The sequence below is a fragment of the Struthio camelus genome, chromosome W (assembly GCF_040807025.1).
Source record: "Struthio camelus isolate bStrCam1 chromosome W, bStrCam1.hap1, whole genome shotgun sequence".
NCBI classification, from domain to species: Eukaryota; Metazoa; Chordata; class Aves; order Struthioniformes; family Struthionidae; genus Struthio; species Struthio camelus.
Window position 1 is genome coordinate 45,239,944 of NC_090981.1, and position 16,113 is coordinate 45,256,056.

A 16,113-nucleotide genomic window follows, 5' to 3' on the forward strand; every position below is an offset into this window, starting at 1 on the left:
ACTGTTTAAAAAACTGAGTTTCAAATACATGCATAAAATAACTGTTCAGCAATGCTAAGCTTTTTGAGTCTTGGCTTTTTTCCATATATTAACAAGCCATTAACAACAAAAGAAAATGCAAAACCCAGCACTTCAGAGGGAAGGACACCTGAAGTAAATGCAGCAGTTTTTTATGCAACCACAGAATTTTGGATGGAGAATCCCAAATAACATACCCCTAACTAAAGGAATCCTGCTAACTATATAGAGACTTTTTCTTGTATTCAGCTCTGCCACTGGCCACCCCACTGCCATGCTCCACCATTCACAATAACGGACTTGGGGGATTCTCCGTGCAAAAGTCAAATCCACTGCAGAAAGAAATCAAGTATTATTTGTGTTTGAGATCATTCAGCCCTGATATGTTTGGGAAACTTGCCACCATGAGTTGCAACTTTTCTCATTTTAAAAATACCTTTCATGGGGAGGCAGGGTGCTGGAGGTCAGTACAGTAATCCTCACCACAGATGAGAAGCACTCAAGCCTGTCAAACTCTAAATAGATTGATTCTGATTACACTGAAATTAGAAGCAGTTTTTCAGTATAAATGCTGTCTGCAATGAGACAGAAAAGTGCGTCAGCGGATATATTTGCATACTGAATGTCCTAAACTAATTGTCAAGTCAGCACAGACTGATGGCTACAGATCTAGTAGGCATCTCAGAGCAAGGAAATTAAAATGCTCCTCCCCAGCATTAGCAGTACTGTGTTTATTTCAGGCATTCTGAATACACAAATTATTTTCAAATCCTGATCTATACCGCAGTGAGTAAAAATAAGGTGCTAAGAATTCAGAGCTTGGTGGTATACATACCAGTGCGGCAGCATTTCCTGAGCTTTTCCCTGCACTCATCTGGTTTCATGCTTCAGCCGATCTGAGTGATTGATCTGCTGTCAGCAGAGTGGTGTGTGATAGAGCACCCCATACAGCGCAAGCTGGCAAACAGGAACTTGGGGATATAAGAAGGTAAAGGGGAAACATTATGCCTAAAGAATATTATGTGGACTGCCTGTTAACATTACCCTTGGTATTTCAGGCAATGAGCATACAGCGCTGCAAGTTGATGGCATCTTTAAATCTCTTTACGCATCATCCTTAATGATCTCTAACTCAAAAGGAAAAAAAAAATCCTGTTCTAGCACACACTCCACAGTTCCAGTCTGAATTTCTGAGTAAGCCTAATTACACTGAAACAAGAAAAATTCAGATCTTCTGGACTCCTTGAGCTGAAACAACTGAAGGCATACCTTGACACCTCCTGTTCTTAGGCATATATTGTTTTCTGAACAATAGAGTAGCCTGTCTCTCAAAAAGTGCTGTAGGTGAATACTCCAAATTCCACGTGCAGATGATACAGTTGCTGAAGCAAAGGCTACTGGAAGTGGTAGGACTAACTATGTAGAAAGAAGGCAAGTTTTCAGAAATAAAATGGAAACCAAGCATCTAGAAGTACAAGAGAGGTTAACATGATTTTAGTTATTTATGCATATCAAAATGAGAGAGAAGATCCTTGAAAGGAAGGACAAAATACTAAAAGTGATCTTACTGCTAAGGTGCCTCAGGCTCTAAGACTTGGTGTTATCCAATTATTTAATCTCTGTGCTTCAGTTCTCCATCTGTAAAGTAAAGATAATAATGCTTTCCTGCTTCTCAGGAGCGTAGTGAAGGTAATTCCACAAACATTTGCATGAGATGCTCAGATACTAAAAAAGACGTAAAGAAAAGGAGCAGACAACAGCAGGGAGATCTTCAGGCTGGCCACTGTAGGATTTCAGAGGTACCAAATTATTTCTACATTACCCTCCTTGCTACAGGCAAATGCTGTATGAGCCACAAGTTGAGCACGACTGAGATGAGTTAAACAGTCTTAAATCTCTAGCCTATGCTCATCAGGGACAACGACAGGACAAGCCACAGACTTCCAGCTTCCTCATCTCCAAAGATAAGCAAATGTATTTCTTTCTAGCTTTATGGGATTGAGAGCACCCATCAACCTCCTGTAACATATACACCACAGCCAGCACCTCCAGCATCATCAGCATCCTGTCAAAGCCACGTAAAACAAGGTGTGCAGGATCAGCACAATCCATGGCAGCTTGTAATGCCTCCAGCATCTGGGAAAATTCTATCAGTCATAGCTGAAATGAGAAAATTAGCTGCTCAGCATTCAAATAGCAGTTCAAACCACTGTCTGATAGTCCTGATTTCACTGATATCAGACAAACTGATTATTCCATTCATATAACTGCAGAGGCTGTTTGTTTCCTGGCATACCTATATCCTGATACAAAAGGGACTCGAATCATTTATCGCTGCAAACGTACGTTCTTTGTATGCCAGCAGTAAAATAAACCCAGCTTCAAAGCTTGTCATCACAGAATCACAGATCGTTTAGGTTGGAAGAGACCTCTGGAGATCATCTAGTCCAACCTCCCTGCTCAAGCAGAGTCCTCTAGAGCATATTTCCCAGGATCACATCCAGACGGGTTTTGAATATCTCCAGGGAAGGAGACTCCACTACCTCCCTGGGCAACCTATCATCTGGGCAACCGATCATCTCCACTACCTCTCTGGGCAACCTGGTCATCTTTCAAATGGCCTCTTTTTGGCCATCTCCAACCATGTCTGAACACAGCTGACCGTGGATTTTAATGAACTGCACATGCGTAAAATTATCTGTTTCTCTTACACCAGCATATTCATTTATGTTTGTATTTTGAAATTTTTTTTCAGGGGGGTGGTTCTCTTTCAAAAATAATGCATCACTTTAAACTCTGCAAGACTAAAGGAATAAACAAGGCTCAATATTGACAAAGGTTTATCCCAACATATTCCACATAATCTTCATAAACGCTGTTAACCACATTACTTCACTCTTAAATGCTACTACCATCCAATGCTACTTTTTTTTTTTTTTAATTTTATCCATCAGCCAAAGCTATATCCTGTTCTCTATCTTGCACACTTGTACATATGCACAAGAAGAGAAGACTCCATCAATCCGTCGGCAGAAGTTTGTTGAGAACCCGAGTGTTCACCTGGCAATGAAAATGCTTTATGGAAGGGAGCAGAAACAACATACCAGATTGCTCAAACTGAAAGAGACTGGCTTGGGCTGACATGTATTATCAACATTAGCACACATCATCACCCCTTCCTCTCAAGCGCTACATCTATTTTTAGAGATATTTCCAGGTTTTATCAGTCTGGGAGGTCACATAGCATTAATTGCCTTCCCAAACTCAACTGGATGTTTTCCAATGTACTTGCCAACAGAATTACTGTAGCCTGAGACTACAGTCTCCTAAAATATGACAAGAACTGCTTCTGGACCGTTGTTGGTGTACTTTAGAGCCCATTAACACGTTTTTAATAGTCTTTTATTGTGTGAAAGTTTTAGGCCTGTTTCTAGTCAACTGCACACTTCTGTCTCAAATGGCCAATTTGTCTTCCTGGACAAGCAGCATCATAGCATTTCCCATCTGAGAACCCCTCTTGGAGCAATCCAATTCTCCAAGGTACGTCCTTGTGGCTGTGGCGTAGCTCTGAGGCTCTGAACTCCCATCAGCTTTGTTCAGTTGAAGTGCTACAGTGCCAGCGCTGGTAACAGCAAGACTTATTAACAACAGTCTCAGCAGCTGCTCCTAGCAGCAGGTCCTGAAGACCAGAAATAACAGCAGCCATCGCTCCTGGTAATTAGGGCGAGGAAGAACCATGCTTTTGCTCTATGACAGCAGCTTTCTTCCTGCCAGAAAAGGATTTTGCAGGTCTAGCTCATTTCCTCCCTGGCCCCCCAGAGCTAACAGACGCTGCCTCGGAACATGCTGTGGATACTTGACTGCTGTAGCATGAGCCCAGAAATTCACAGTGCTCAAAGCCACACATCACAACATACACCCAGCACAACACAGCATCATGCTTACACTGACAGCGTTGTCACACACTAACAGGGAAAGCTTATCATGTATTGACAAACATGCAAGTTTACTTAAACTAGGATTACTGGGAGATGGAGACAAGGACATGCTGAAGTCAGTGTCGCTGCAAACTTTAGGCCTCTCAACCCCCTGCTTCTTAGCACTATGCTCCAGCCCAGGAACAGGCCTGTGCCCCACAAGCCCTTTTAGGAAAACTGCTGTCCCTGAAGGGGCAGAACCACATCTGCAAGGCTGCTCTGGCCAACATCACAGCACCGGCTCTAGCACCAAGCTGCGCATTTACAACAGGCCAGCTGCATCTCACCTCCTAGCAGAGTAATAGGAATCACTCAGAGAGCTGGTCAGCTCGTGCTTGAATCATGCCATGAGCTCACCTCCATCCCCGCACGCCAAGGAACCTCTCTCCTCTTTAAAGCCAAGCGACTGTTTTGCTGAATAGCTCCCTAGGGTCAGGAGCACTGGCCATCCTTGCCCTAACCACTAACCCCTCAAGACAACAAACTGGCCAAATGGTCACCAGGGAAGGGGCTGCTTCTTGAATTTTCTGTGGTTACAAGGCATGGCCTCTAGGAAGCTGCATTTTTAATTTTCCTCTGAAATGGTAAATGGCAAACAAAAGAAGCAGTAAGAGTTCTGAAATACAAAGAGAATGAGAACTTATGGCAGGGGGGCAGGGGTTTTTGCCTCTTTGTTTGAGGTATTCTGCTGAAGACATCTTGTACTTCTTGCATTCCTATTTGCCACTTTGTTTCATTTTTTTAAAGTCTGATTAGAAATTGCAGCTGTGAAGTAATCACTTTAATAGTATTCAACAATAAGCTTACACCAAAGTGAGATACTTTCCCTAGGGGAGCACCAACATTCATTGCAAAGCAATTCAGCTTGCACAGAAATGAAAACAAGTCATATCCTGTACAGCAGAAATAATGAAGCCTCCAATAAAGAGCCACTGCAGGGAAAGCAGTGACTTTCTACTGCATTCCTCACTTAAAGCCTCGAGAGTTTCAAAGCATTTCTCTTAACTGCCTCAGGGCAGTTAGGCAGCTCCTTTTGGTAGCTTGCAGTGCTATGGCCTGCTGACATTGCTGCATAGCAGGGAAGGCTGTTGCAGTGTTAAGTTTCTGTTCTACTTTTATCAAGGTGCAATAAAATGCTGCAGATGCAACACAGTGCTGCAGTGTTGGCAAGGAGCAGGGCTAAGGATTCCCATCTCAGGGATTCAGCTGCAGGATTTTTTTTTCCTCTGCAGACCAGTTGCAATCGGTCACTGCGCTGCAGAAAGATGGTAGGATTTCTGAATTTAGGATAAACAGGAGTGGAATTAACTACGAAAGTATCTTCCCTGGAAGAAGCAAACTGTTGACATCCCTATCAGACCAAACTTCTACAAAAAAAGCGATGGCCAACAAACAGGCTTAACCAGCACTTTTTTCCATATCTGCAAGAACTGACTGGCAACAAAATAGAGTACAAGTTGCCACCACATTTTGGAGAATAAATGGATCTTAAATTCAGGAAGTTTTAAATGCTTTCTGATTAACTCGGACAAAGCCAATTATAAAACCATATTACAGAAGTCTGAGTACTATATGCCGATTGAGACAACTGAGCCTTACGACATTGACAATCATCACTAATAGATAGTCACCATCTTACAAGCAAAGCCACTAGGTCAACAGGTACAGTCATCTCAGTGACCGCTGATTGCTGTTAGCAGGTATTTTGCATGTACCCGAAACCTTATGGTATGACAGTGAAGGAAGACACAGGAGATTGCCTGTTTCCAAGTGTATTGCAAAGGGTTAGCGAGAATTACGTGCGCACTATACAATGCGGATCAGTACAAACTCAGTTACTCAATTGCTTACAACCTCCTTAAATTGGAGTGATTTCTGAAAACCGCATGTGGAGTACTCACTCACTTTTCACATGCTCCCCAAACAGATCACATTCAATCTCTCCCCCATTTACTCCAATTTCTAATTTGGATGTGACATATTTATGATTTGTAAATATTACAGATTTTAACGGAAAACCCGAAAAAGTTTATTTTCTACAGAAATCCTCTCTCCACGTTTTGCTTTTACTTCACTCTTTCATCTTTCAAACAAGACACAAGTAATTAGATTAAAAGCTTAGACCAGTTCTTTGTTATGATAATGCTTATAGCAGTTAAGAGAAACCGGAATTTGACCCAAAAGTAACAAAAAAACAAACAAAACAAAAACAAAAATTTGCCCCAAAAGAAACGCCATGTTTTGCTTTCAAAACAGAATATACCAGGTCATTTCTTTTTAACAGCTGTATGCAAAACTCTTCACAGATTAACACTTGCCTCCAAAATCATAAGTGGTAGTAATCTAATCAGCACATCAAATTACGGTAACAATTAAAACTATGAAGACGTATCTCAATGGAAAATACTTTTAGAAGACTTTCATTCTCTCTTTTGCCTTAAAGATTAGTAAAGCTGTTCAAGAAAACTTTGTTTAGATCATTTCTATGACTCTGCAACTTTAGAAGATTTTAGAATAAAAAACAAAAAACCCTTTACTGTCTCTAGTCCCACAATTCTAGCGCTACAGAACCACTCCACAATTACTGCAATTTGCAAACCAATCAAATTCATAACACCCTCTCACTTCCTTAAAATGGTTAGAAAGTTGAAACCACTAACTTTAAAATTTCACATTCAATAGTATGTGTAAATAACCCAAAAGGCCAAAAGATTTAATAAAAACAGCACATAACTGCATTGGGAGGATCTTTATGAGAGCTCGGAGAGAGGAGATCAACAAAACAGCATTTAAAATGATTCAGACAAGCTCTCTCCCACAAAGGAAAAAACGTAGCTTTCAAACTACCACAGGAAATAACTGGCACAAGAACTTTTCATAGTCTCCGAAGATGCATCTTACACAGTCAAAGAAAAATTAGAGCACTACAAAGAACTACAGTCTGGTAAAACCTGAAAATTCTGTTATCTATCCTTCTGAGCTGGAATATGCTGTACAATTTTGGAGTTGGAGAGAAGGGAAAGAGGGCTGCTGTTCTTGCTTTATTCGATACTGGGGAAAAAAATATCTATCCTCTGAATGTCACCAAGTAGCACAAACCACAAATCAAATTGCCATATTCCACATAACTTTTTCAAAGACATATACAAGAATTCAGATTTCTCCTGGAAGTTTTAAAAATGGACTCACGACTAAATCCGTACGAGATCAAATTAAGTTCTACTCTTATTTACTCCAAAAGCTCTGTTCCAAACCATCACTGCAAAGCCTGAGGCTTGGCCACTCTGATGCTGCATCCGGGTGCTGCAAGTAGAGCTGCACTTCCTTTACAGCCAGCTCAACAAAACACAACATGAGAGCAGAGACTGACATTGCTGCATTCCCCTCGAGTAGCAAACAAAGCATAAAGATTCTCCAGGAGACCCAGGGCCACAGGTGACAACTGTGTAGCACCTGCAGTCTTCAAATTTTACCCTCCTTTACACCTATGCAAGACTATTAAGCTGCTGATAGGTTTATACAGGTGTAACTGAATGTCACTCGAGAAAACACTGATTCACTAGCAAAAATAGAAACACATAACACATAAACCTCTGCTCTGCTGCAACTCTACAGGACTCAGAAAAGTTAAAAGCTTTCGAAAATATTTCAAATGTTGGTTCAAATGTTCTGATGTTGGTATAGTGATTTTAAGTACACAGGAGATCAGATCTGCTGAATAAGGGGCTGCTTTTACATAATCACTCCTCAAAAAACAATTCTTCACCAGAAAACTTGAGGCACACACATAAGTTGTTTCTCATTTTCCAAGGATACTCACACACGCTCAGTCCCAACTGAAATAGCTCTCCCTTGGCAGAGTCATAAGTTTAAAAAGGAGAAAGAGCGGGAAATATCTGAGAAAAATGTGTTTTGTATGGTTAAATAAGGGCTCGCAGAAAGAGTTAAAAGAACAGCAAGGACATAATGACAACTTTGGAGTAGAGAACCTATTTTTGGAGGAGAAAGGTAAATATTAACTCATTTTACCTTGAGGAACTTGTGCTTTATGGTAGGTGTTTATGAACGCTAATCAGATTATTCTGAGAGATGAGACAGTAGGTTTTCCTCATTTTAAACAAAAATAAAATACATCGGGACAGAAGCGGAGCCATGTGATTCCTTACCTCACTCATAGCTGTCCTTCTCATGACCTTGCTGCGCCAGAGCCACAGATCAACAAACGCATCCTGCAGCATAAACATCAACGTCAAGGTACTCTGTACTGATCTCAGGAAGCAAAGGCAGAAATAAACTCAGAAGAAAAATGCTTGCAGCAGATTTTTTTCTATTCCTGCCCAGGTTGGCCATCCCTGGGTATGTCAGCTCCAGCACTAAGACACAGGGAAAGGGGGCATCATCCTCTGAAGTACACCTTTTCTGCATCTTTTAAAACCTTGTGAATTGAAGAAGTAGCTGTTCTAGAGCAGTTAATACAGAAGTAAAGAAACCAGCCTGAGACAAGAAAGGTCCAAATGTAACTGCTAACTCTTCTACAAAATATTGTTCTACCTTGGGGAAACCATGTCATCCCTCTTCGCACAAGTCCTTCCCATCACATAGCGGATACTAATACTTCCTCTCTACTACACTATCTGGTCCATTTAGACTACACGCTTGGACCAAACTCGATCGTGCATAACAGCTGTCACCTTGGCCGATACCCAGGTCTGAGCTGGTAACTTCTGGAGCTACAGCCAGCAGCTGCATCAAAGGAGGTGCCTGGAGGAGGTTTGCAGAGAGCCAGCCCGAGCCCACATTAGCCCTGCCACCCATGAAACCAAAAACTGATCCTTAGCTCCCCGCCAGTCCCCTTCCAAAAAAGGTGCATTTTCAGTCACAGCAGTGATCCAACTCAGCCGCAGTCACGCTATCGCAAGAGCTCACAAAAAGAAGAGGGGTAGGAACCCAGTCATGGCCACGAGCAGCCAGCAGCCCAACAGGTTTCAGTCGTCTGTGAGGCTGCGGGCATCCCCGGGGAGCTCCACCGTGAGCAGCCCCCACCCCACGCTGCCCCAGCCACTCCAGCAGGGCCGTCTGGGGCCGCACTGTGAAACAAAAAAAATTGACCACATCGCTCTCCTCCATATTTAAACACAGGGACACTGGTAAGTTTAAAAGTGTCACTATTGATTTCTGTAATAGCTTATGTTTTAAAGTAACAGGCAAACCAGCAAATTAAGTTGCCACTTTCCATGACGTTTTTCACATGTGTATGCATGCTCATGTGCACACAGCACAGTAAAAAGCTAAAACGCTTAAAAGCTCTTTAAACACTTTCACTTTTAGAACAAAAAGCACTAGAAACATTCCTGTTTGCTCTTCTACAAGATCCATCAGCTTCATTGAGGGGTTCCTCAAACAGAGCAATACAGCTGCCAAAAAGTGGCTATTTTAAGCTTTGTCTTTACCAGATTTAGGGATGCAGGAATGTCAAAAAATAAAAAATAAAATAAAAAAGCACCCAGAGAACATGCAAGAACAGGTGGTCATTGACCAAACGGATTTTGATTTCTGTAGTAAACATTTTTATAAATGAATTCAAACAACATATTAAATATTCAGGTTACATTTGATGAAAAATTATGAGCGTCAACATTTTAAGCCTTTTCCATATATAAAAATCTAGTACTGAATACGAGCAAGCAGCTAAGAGCTCTAGGCTATCTGTGACGTTGACATTTTTTCTTTCAATTCACTGTCATAGGATCAAATTCAGTCCACGCCAGCTCTACTTCTAATGACTGCTATTGGTAACTTACATGAAATTAGCAGATAACATCAGTCTACTTAAAATACTCTCTTCAGTGGCACCTCACAAGCTAGAGGAGCTGACTGCATTATTCGAAAGTGTCGTTAATAATCCTCCTTTGCTCTCCTGTCAGCTCAAAGCTTTAGATATGCTGAACTGGATTTTCCCAAAGAAATAAGACTGCCTTTTAAAAAAAACTAAATTCATAAAAATATAAAAAAGCGCAGGCTCCTATTTTTTGCTTTCTTCTTTGTTGAGGCTTTGGAATTAATTCCTTCCATGCTCGTTCCCCCGAAGCTGGTCAGCAAGGTGCCTGCCAGCACGACACCCAACATGCCTGCAGTCCAGAGACTCCCCAGCCAAGCATGGCCACAATCATTTTTTTGATAAACTAAGATATGCCTTTGTTATCAGCCGAAACCTTCTGCCTGAGAAGGATGATAAGGAGTTCGAGTTCTCTCTCTGCCGCAAGGACTTTCTTCCAGTTGTCCCTACAAACAGTGAATCCCTTTAAGTTTTTTAAGTGTCCAAAGGCAGAAAACAATCACAAACTAAATTGTCAAATTGCCAGGCACAACTCAAGCAGAGAGAAAACATCAGCCAGCATCTCATATTGGGCACTGAGAAAGATTTAGAGCACTCAAAGGGGGCAAACAAATTTTCCACCTGGATCCCCACTGCACGCGAGCAGCAGCAGAAGCTGCTCTTCCTTATTACGTGGTCTGAGCCTTCCACAGACTTGGTCTAGTTCCCCAGGTCGCTAGCAGGGGCTCTAGTAAAGCAAAAAGGTTGAACAAAAAAGTTCTTTGCTTCCAATCACCTTCCCTAGTAATCAAGCTCAAAGATTCAAACTATTCTACATTTTTTACTTTACTACTGCCAGTTCTTTTACCCTTTTTATTAGAAGTTACTACAGCTTTTTACATTTAGCATTTCTCCCCTAGTTATCTTCTAAAATTCCTGCCACTCCATTCCTTGTTACTACCCCAAAGGACACCAACACATCCAAAATAAACTTCAAAAACACCCTAAAATTATTATATGAGGAAAATAAATACACTTTAAAATCTCTCAGTAGCTATGCTGAGTGATTTACATTATCTCTACTTTCCCTCTTCCAAGTCCACTGCTCCTGTTTGTAATTAATTTGTGCTAAAACAGTATATACTTTTTTCTTCCAGCAGTTGAAAATTTTCAGAAGACACCAACAGCAGCTATAACATTGACGGAAGACGCACACCTAGCTGCCTGAACTTTGAAAAAAAACCTTTCCCCATCATTCCCTCCAGGAAGCACCAGTAAAATACAGACTGCTGTCCTGTCAAAGCCAGTACCTCTACTGTAACGCCACTGTCACACTGTACCAGTGGGCTCTGCTACCACAGAAACGTCTGTTCACAAGATGATGCTGTTTATTTGGAAATGATGTTCATCATCTAGCTGGCAAAAGGTTCCCTTTAGACTAATACGGTATGTGACAACTACTGTAAGCAGAACTTCAACAGAAACAACCACCTAAGAAGCAGCTGTGCCAGGCAAAGGACATGAGGGAGATGAGCCAGCATGTTAGAGAGGTACCATTAGGCAAATCCTATCTGTTCACACTGGTAAGGCTCCATCCTGCTAGCACTAGCAAAAGCAGTCACACTGAAGTAATCCTTTCCTCCCACATATAGGAGTACTCTGAGGTAACAGAACAGAAAATGCTCATTGCTTATATATCCTAAAACCAACACGTACGTTTCCCCCCATTAACTTAGGTAAAACTTGAACACTAAATAATAACTGAAACATTTGTTGTTCTGAACACCAATAGCCCTCTATAGCTAGAGCAACACACAGAACAAAGGTTCAGAATGAATTAAACTTTTAACTTTTCAAATTTCCATTCCAGGAAAAATTCAAACAGTTTGACAGAGCTTTAGACTTATTTCAGAGGTTAACCAAAAAAAAAAAAAAAAAAAGGAATTTTGATGTTTTTCAGGAAGCTCTGTGGAGGAGTTACATTAAACACCACCAGCAGAACTCCATCCCACTCCGTGCCTTTAGCACGGCATGAGAAGTCTGCTCCCAGGACCACCCACCACAAGGCGGAGAGCTCCCACCCGGTGCCGGTGCCAGTAGGAACCTCTGCCACCAGGCAGGGGAAACCAAAGCCTTGAGGGTCCAGTTTTATTGCAAAAAAAACATGAAATCTGTGTCTGTAGCGCAGTCTGCATGGCAGGACAGCCACAAGGCCAGAGGCACAGTTCAGTAGTTCACACAAGTAAGAGAGATTTTCACATAGCCTTTTAATTCTATAAAATTGCTATTTTGAAAGAGAGCATTTCCCATACTGCCGCAGGAAAAGTGATTTGCTTTGGCTATATAAATTAGAGAGAGTATTAGAAAATACTAGTTTTTAGAAATAACAATCTTTCCCTACCATCAAAATAAACTCAATGGAATATACCGATTTGGCAGATAATTCATTAAACAAACACCATGAAGTTTTCACTGAGAACAAAATGTATTCAGTGATTCCAACCATACTGAAAACAAACAAAATTGGAACTCTCATCCCATCTCTTCCATAGCAAAACAGTAAATATGAAAAAGCATTAAAATATTTCTTCAGGAACACATAACAAGTGCCGAAATTATTACATCATTTTCCAGTGACCTGTGAATCATTCCAGAAAGACTAAGTGTCAGCTTGTTTTTAACTTTAAAGTAGGCTGAAGCAGAATAACACATCCAAGCAACTTTACTGCCATGCTACATTAAAGAGACGGTATCAAATAGGCACAAACGCACCTTTCTATGTAATTTAGGGAGCTGCTACTGCTCTAAGATTCCTTCCTCCTCACAGTATCAAGTGAAACCTCTGGTTATTAAATTTTTTTTAATCTATGACATATAGATAACTTTATTAATAAAATTTTGAAAACTACTTTCCTCATGGAGCAGAATCTCACTAACTCACACTTGCAAAAGACAGTTATTTTCTGAACTAACAAGCAACCGAAGAATGCAAAAACATTCTTCTAAATGACAAACATCCTTCAATTATTATTTATTATGATAATTTTACCATAATAGCAAATGTTATTTTCTAATCAAATAATGATTTTTTGATCTCATAACTACATCTTTTTGACATGTACAAAAAATTATCCTTTTGTATGAAATATGGAGTAGGAGAAAGAAGAGAATGAGAAGGATACCGTAGGTGGCTGCTTAGGGCTTACCTAAAACGTTACTGTATTAGAAATAAGGCTTAAGATTTTCCTACTCCAGAAGCAGAAACAGCCCTACAGACCTACTGTAAATGACTGTTCTTCTAAATGGATGTACCTCTTGGATACTCAACCCTTCTGGTACGTGCCCTTGCAGAACATACTACTGCCTCTCAGGTAAGCAAAAAATAAAAACGTGTTTAGTGAATCACCCTCACTTCTGAACTCACGTTAGACCTTTGACACGAGAGAATACAGTTCCAGATGCCATCACAGGAAACAAACTATAAAACTTCAATAGCAGATGCACTCCTGAGCAAAAAAGTCAGAGCAACGGCTATTATAAATCTCTGATTACAAGCTGGTTAAAAAGTGAGCACATATACTTTCTGTGGGCAGATTGCTTGTAAAACAAAAGCAATTTAAAACTATTTCAGCCTATTACACCTCTTAACAAACTGTTGTACAATGAAATGCATAAAAATACAATATAGTTAGTGGATTTCTCTGCAACTCCAAATGAATTCTGCATTAATATCTAGAATCTCCTTAATCCCTCTCAAAATACGGATTGCACTGTAATTTTCCATAAAGTACTTCAACTTCAGAACAACAGCTTGTCAAGTCAAACATTTTCCTGATTGCACAGACATGTTTGATTTGCCTCCGTTTCCCCCCTGAAATATGTTTTGATGGTCGGGTTTTGGATGAAGAAGAAAATATCAGCAATGGAAGTTTACTCGCTTACCTCCAAAAATGAAAAGCGAACAGAGGACTGCATGGACTGCAAGGGCTTGTTGGGGTTGGGCTCAGGCTCCGTGGGGTGAGACTGAAAGTTAAAATAACGTCATCTCTAGTAAACACAAGGTTTAGTAAGAGTTGCATGTTTTAGTGCAGGAGTTACGAAAAGAGTTCCAGTCTGAACCGAAGCATTACTGTCCTCCTGAATGAAGCGACTGACAGTAGCCATACAGTTTCTAACTTATCACTTAACATGCAACTGACTTAAATAAAAACAAATACCAAACATCCTCAGAAAAAAGCCTAAGGAAATCTGGTGCTGGCCATTCGGCTCCTGATCTCTCCAGGAACAATGTTGGCAGGCTTGCCTACAAGTCCACAGGCAAAAAACTGGTAACTTGTTTCAGACCTCTAAGCATTCGGCATAAAACACGATATGCCATCGAGACACTTTGCTCTTTTTCCTTCTTCATCTTAATAATTTAAGCTTGTTATTTGATATGCAAATCAGTTTCATTAAAAAACAAAAGGAAAAGTAAAAAAAATTCATCAGCAGTAAGAAAACTCTTGGTAAAAATTTTCCAATTTGAGAGCCTAAAACTCAGGCACTTGCTAAAAATTACAAGTAACCCAGCTAGGTACTAATAATACTCATTCAGTATGAAATGCTTAGTCACAAATATCAAGTCCTTTATCTGCATAATCAGATAGAGACATACATGACTAATCCCAAAAACAAAAACAAAACAGAAAAAACACACTTGAGCGTTTGGCCTCAAAGGTGCCTTCAAAAAGTTGCTTAAAGTGCGGCTCAATTCAAAAGGTCTCACAGTAAAACAGTAGCCACTGACAGACTTCACAGATGCACTTCCAAAATAAACTCATGCGGTCTCATGCACTTCTCCCCATAACGCTTGCAAGAGTTTTGTTTGTTTGTTTGTTTTTAAGCACATTCAAAGCATGCCCCTTGTTGCAATCCACTGCAGTAATATATTGGTCTAAAACTAACATAGCTCTGCCAGTGCAGGCAGAGCTAAGGCAGGACCTCGCGAGTAACTTCTAATACCTGCATAAAGACTTGTGCTACCTAACAGACCCTAGCACCAGCCAACACTAGCGCTCCTTTCCTGCCGCAGTGGAGCCACAGACTAGCTTCGACTCAGATCTTTTCAATTGCATGCCACTATGCCACACTTTAAAACACTCCCATCAAAACCTTCCAAGGGGGATACTTGATTCAGGATTTTTTGCATAAAAATTTCAGCATAAATAGTACTACTGCTTCTAAAACAGATTAAGGAGAACACTGAGAACACATTCTGATATCATATATTCTTGCAAAGCTTCCTTTCTTAAGAAGTTCTTATATTTTGGGGAATTGGAGAGGACACAAAGTTCGGCAGGGAGATGCCGCACGGTATCAGAAACAGGCTGTTACTTTCTGACTAGGCTCCTGTGCTCGGGCCGGTGAGCCTGGTTGCTAGCTCAGCCCGTGCTAACCCCAGCACCAGGGGCACAGAAGGGCACACTGAACACAGCACAGCAGCTGGAGAGGAGCTAGTTTGACTTCAGCTGCAAACGAGCTGTGCTAGCACAGCAGTATGTCTGAGCTAGTAAGCTCCATTAAGAGCCAAGGACTTATTATGTCCCTCCTGAAATGGCTACATTGAATCCAGGCTCATACCAGTCAGTCTGTGCAGGCCTGCAGAGCAAGGTGGGGACTGATGCAGATTTCTGCTGTTTCACTAGTGTCCTCTCTCTGTTTCACTGCGTAGATCTGCCTCAGCATGCATTGGGAAGGTCTTTGCTTGCAGCTTTAAGCTCCGTCTACACTGCACTCTCTATTCTCCACTTCAGACCTGCAGCAGCAGAGCAGGTAGTCCCATCTGCAGCACTGCCTGGGAGCCAGGGACCTCTCCTGCGTTGCCAGGGCTCAGCAGGCTGTTCCTGGGGGCATGCAGCAAGGGAAGAGTAAGATGCAGGTGATAAAGATGGTGAACAACCTCCAGAAGGGTAAGAAACAGGAAGGCGAGCAGGAAACGATCAAAAGAATTGCAGGTGGGTGGTGAAGGAGAGCTGGTACTGGCTGGCCAGAAACCACCAGGCCTCAGCTAGCAAGAGAGCATGGGAAAAACTATGGAGTAAACACTGCAGGCAAGGAACCAGAGCCAGAGCAGCAGGGGGGGGGGGGGGAATGGGCTGGCACCCTTCAGACCCTAATCAAAAGTGAGATTAAGTCACTACCTTCCCTTTGCTGTAAGCAAATCCCAGTGCCATGAGGTAGCAAAGCACATCTCCCTCCCTCTACCGGCTGGCATATACAGAGCAGGTAGAAATCTTGTACCTGCTAGTAGTAGCTACTCAAGTA

General features: G+C 41.4%; 1 protein-coding gene across 7 annotated transcripts in view; it reads right to left on the minus strand.

Moving 5' to 3' along the window:
* LOC104146892 (microtubule-associated serine/threonine-protein kinase 4) overlaps positions 1 to 16,113 on the minus strand; it is a 397,004-nt gene that overhangs the window by 114,489 nt on the left and 266,402 nt on the right. For 2 of the 7 annotated variants that reach the window (XM_009679178.2, XM_009679177.2), the window contains exon 2: positions 13,753 to 13,833. The exons of the other annotated variants lie outside the window; for them this stretch is intronic. In XM_009679178.2, coding sequence (XP_009677473.2) covers positions 13,753 to 13,833 — 81 coding nt within the window. The remainder of the gene's footprint in view (positions 1 to 13,752; positions 13,834 to 16,113) is intronic. 7 annotated transcript variants of the gene reach the window in all.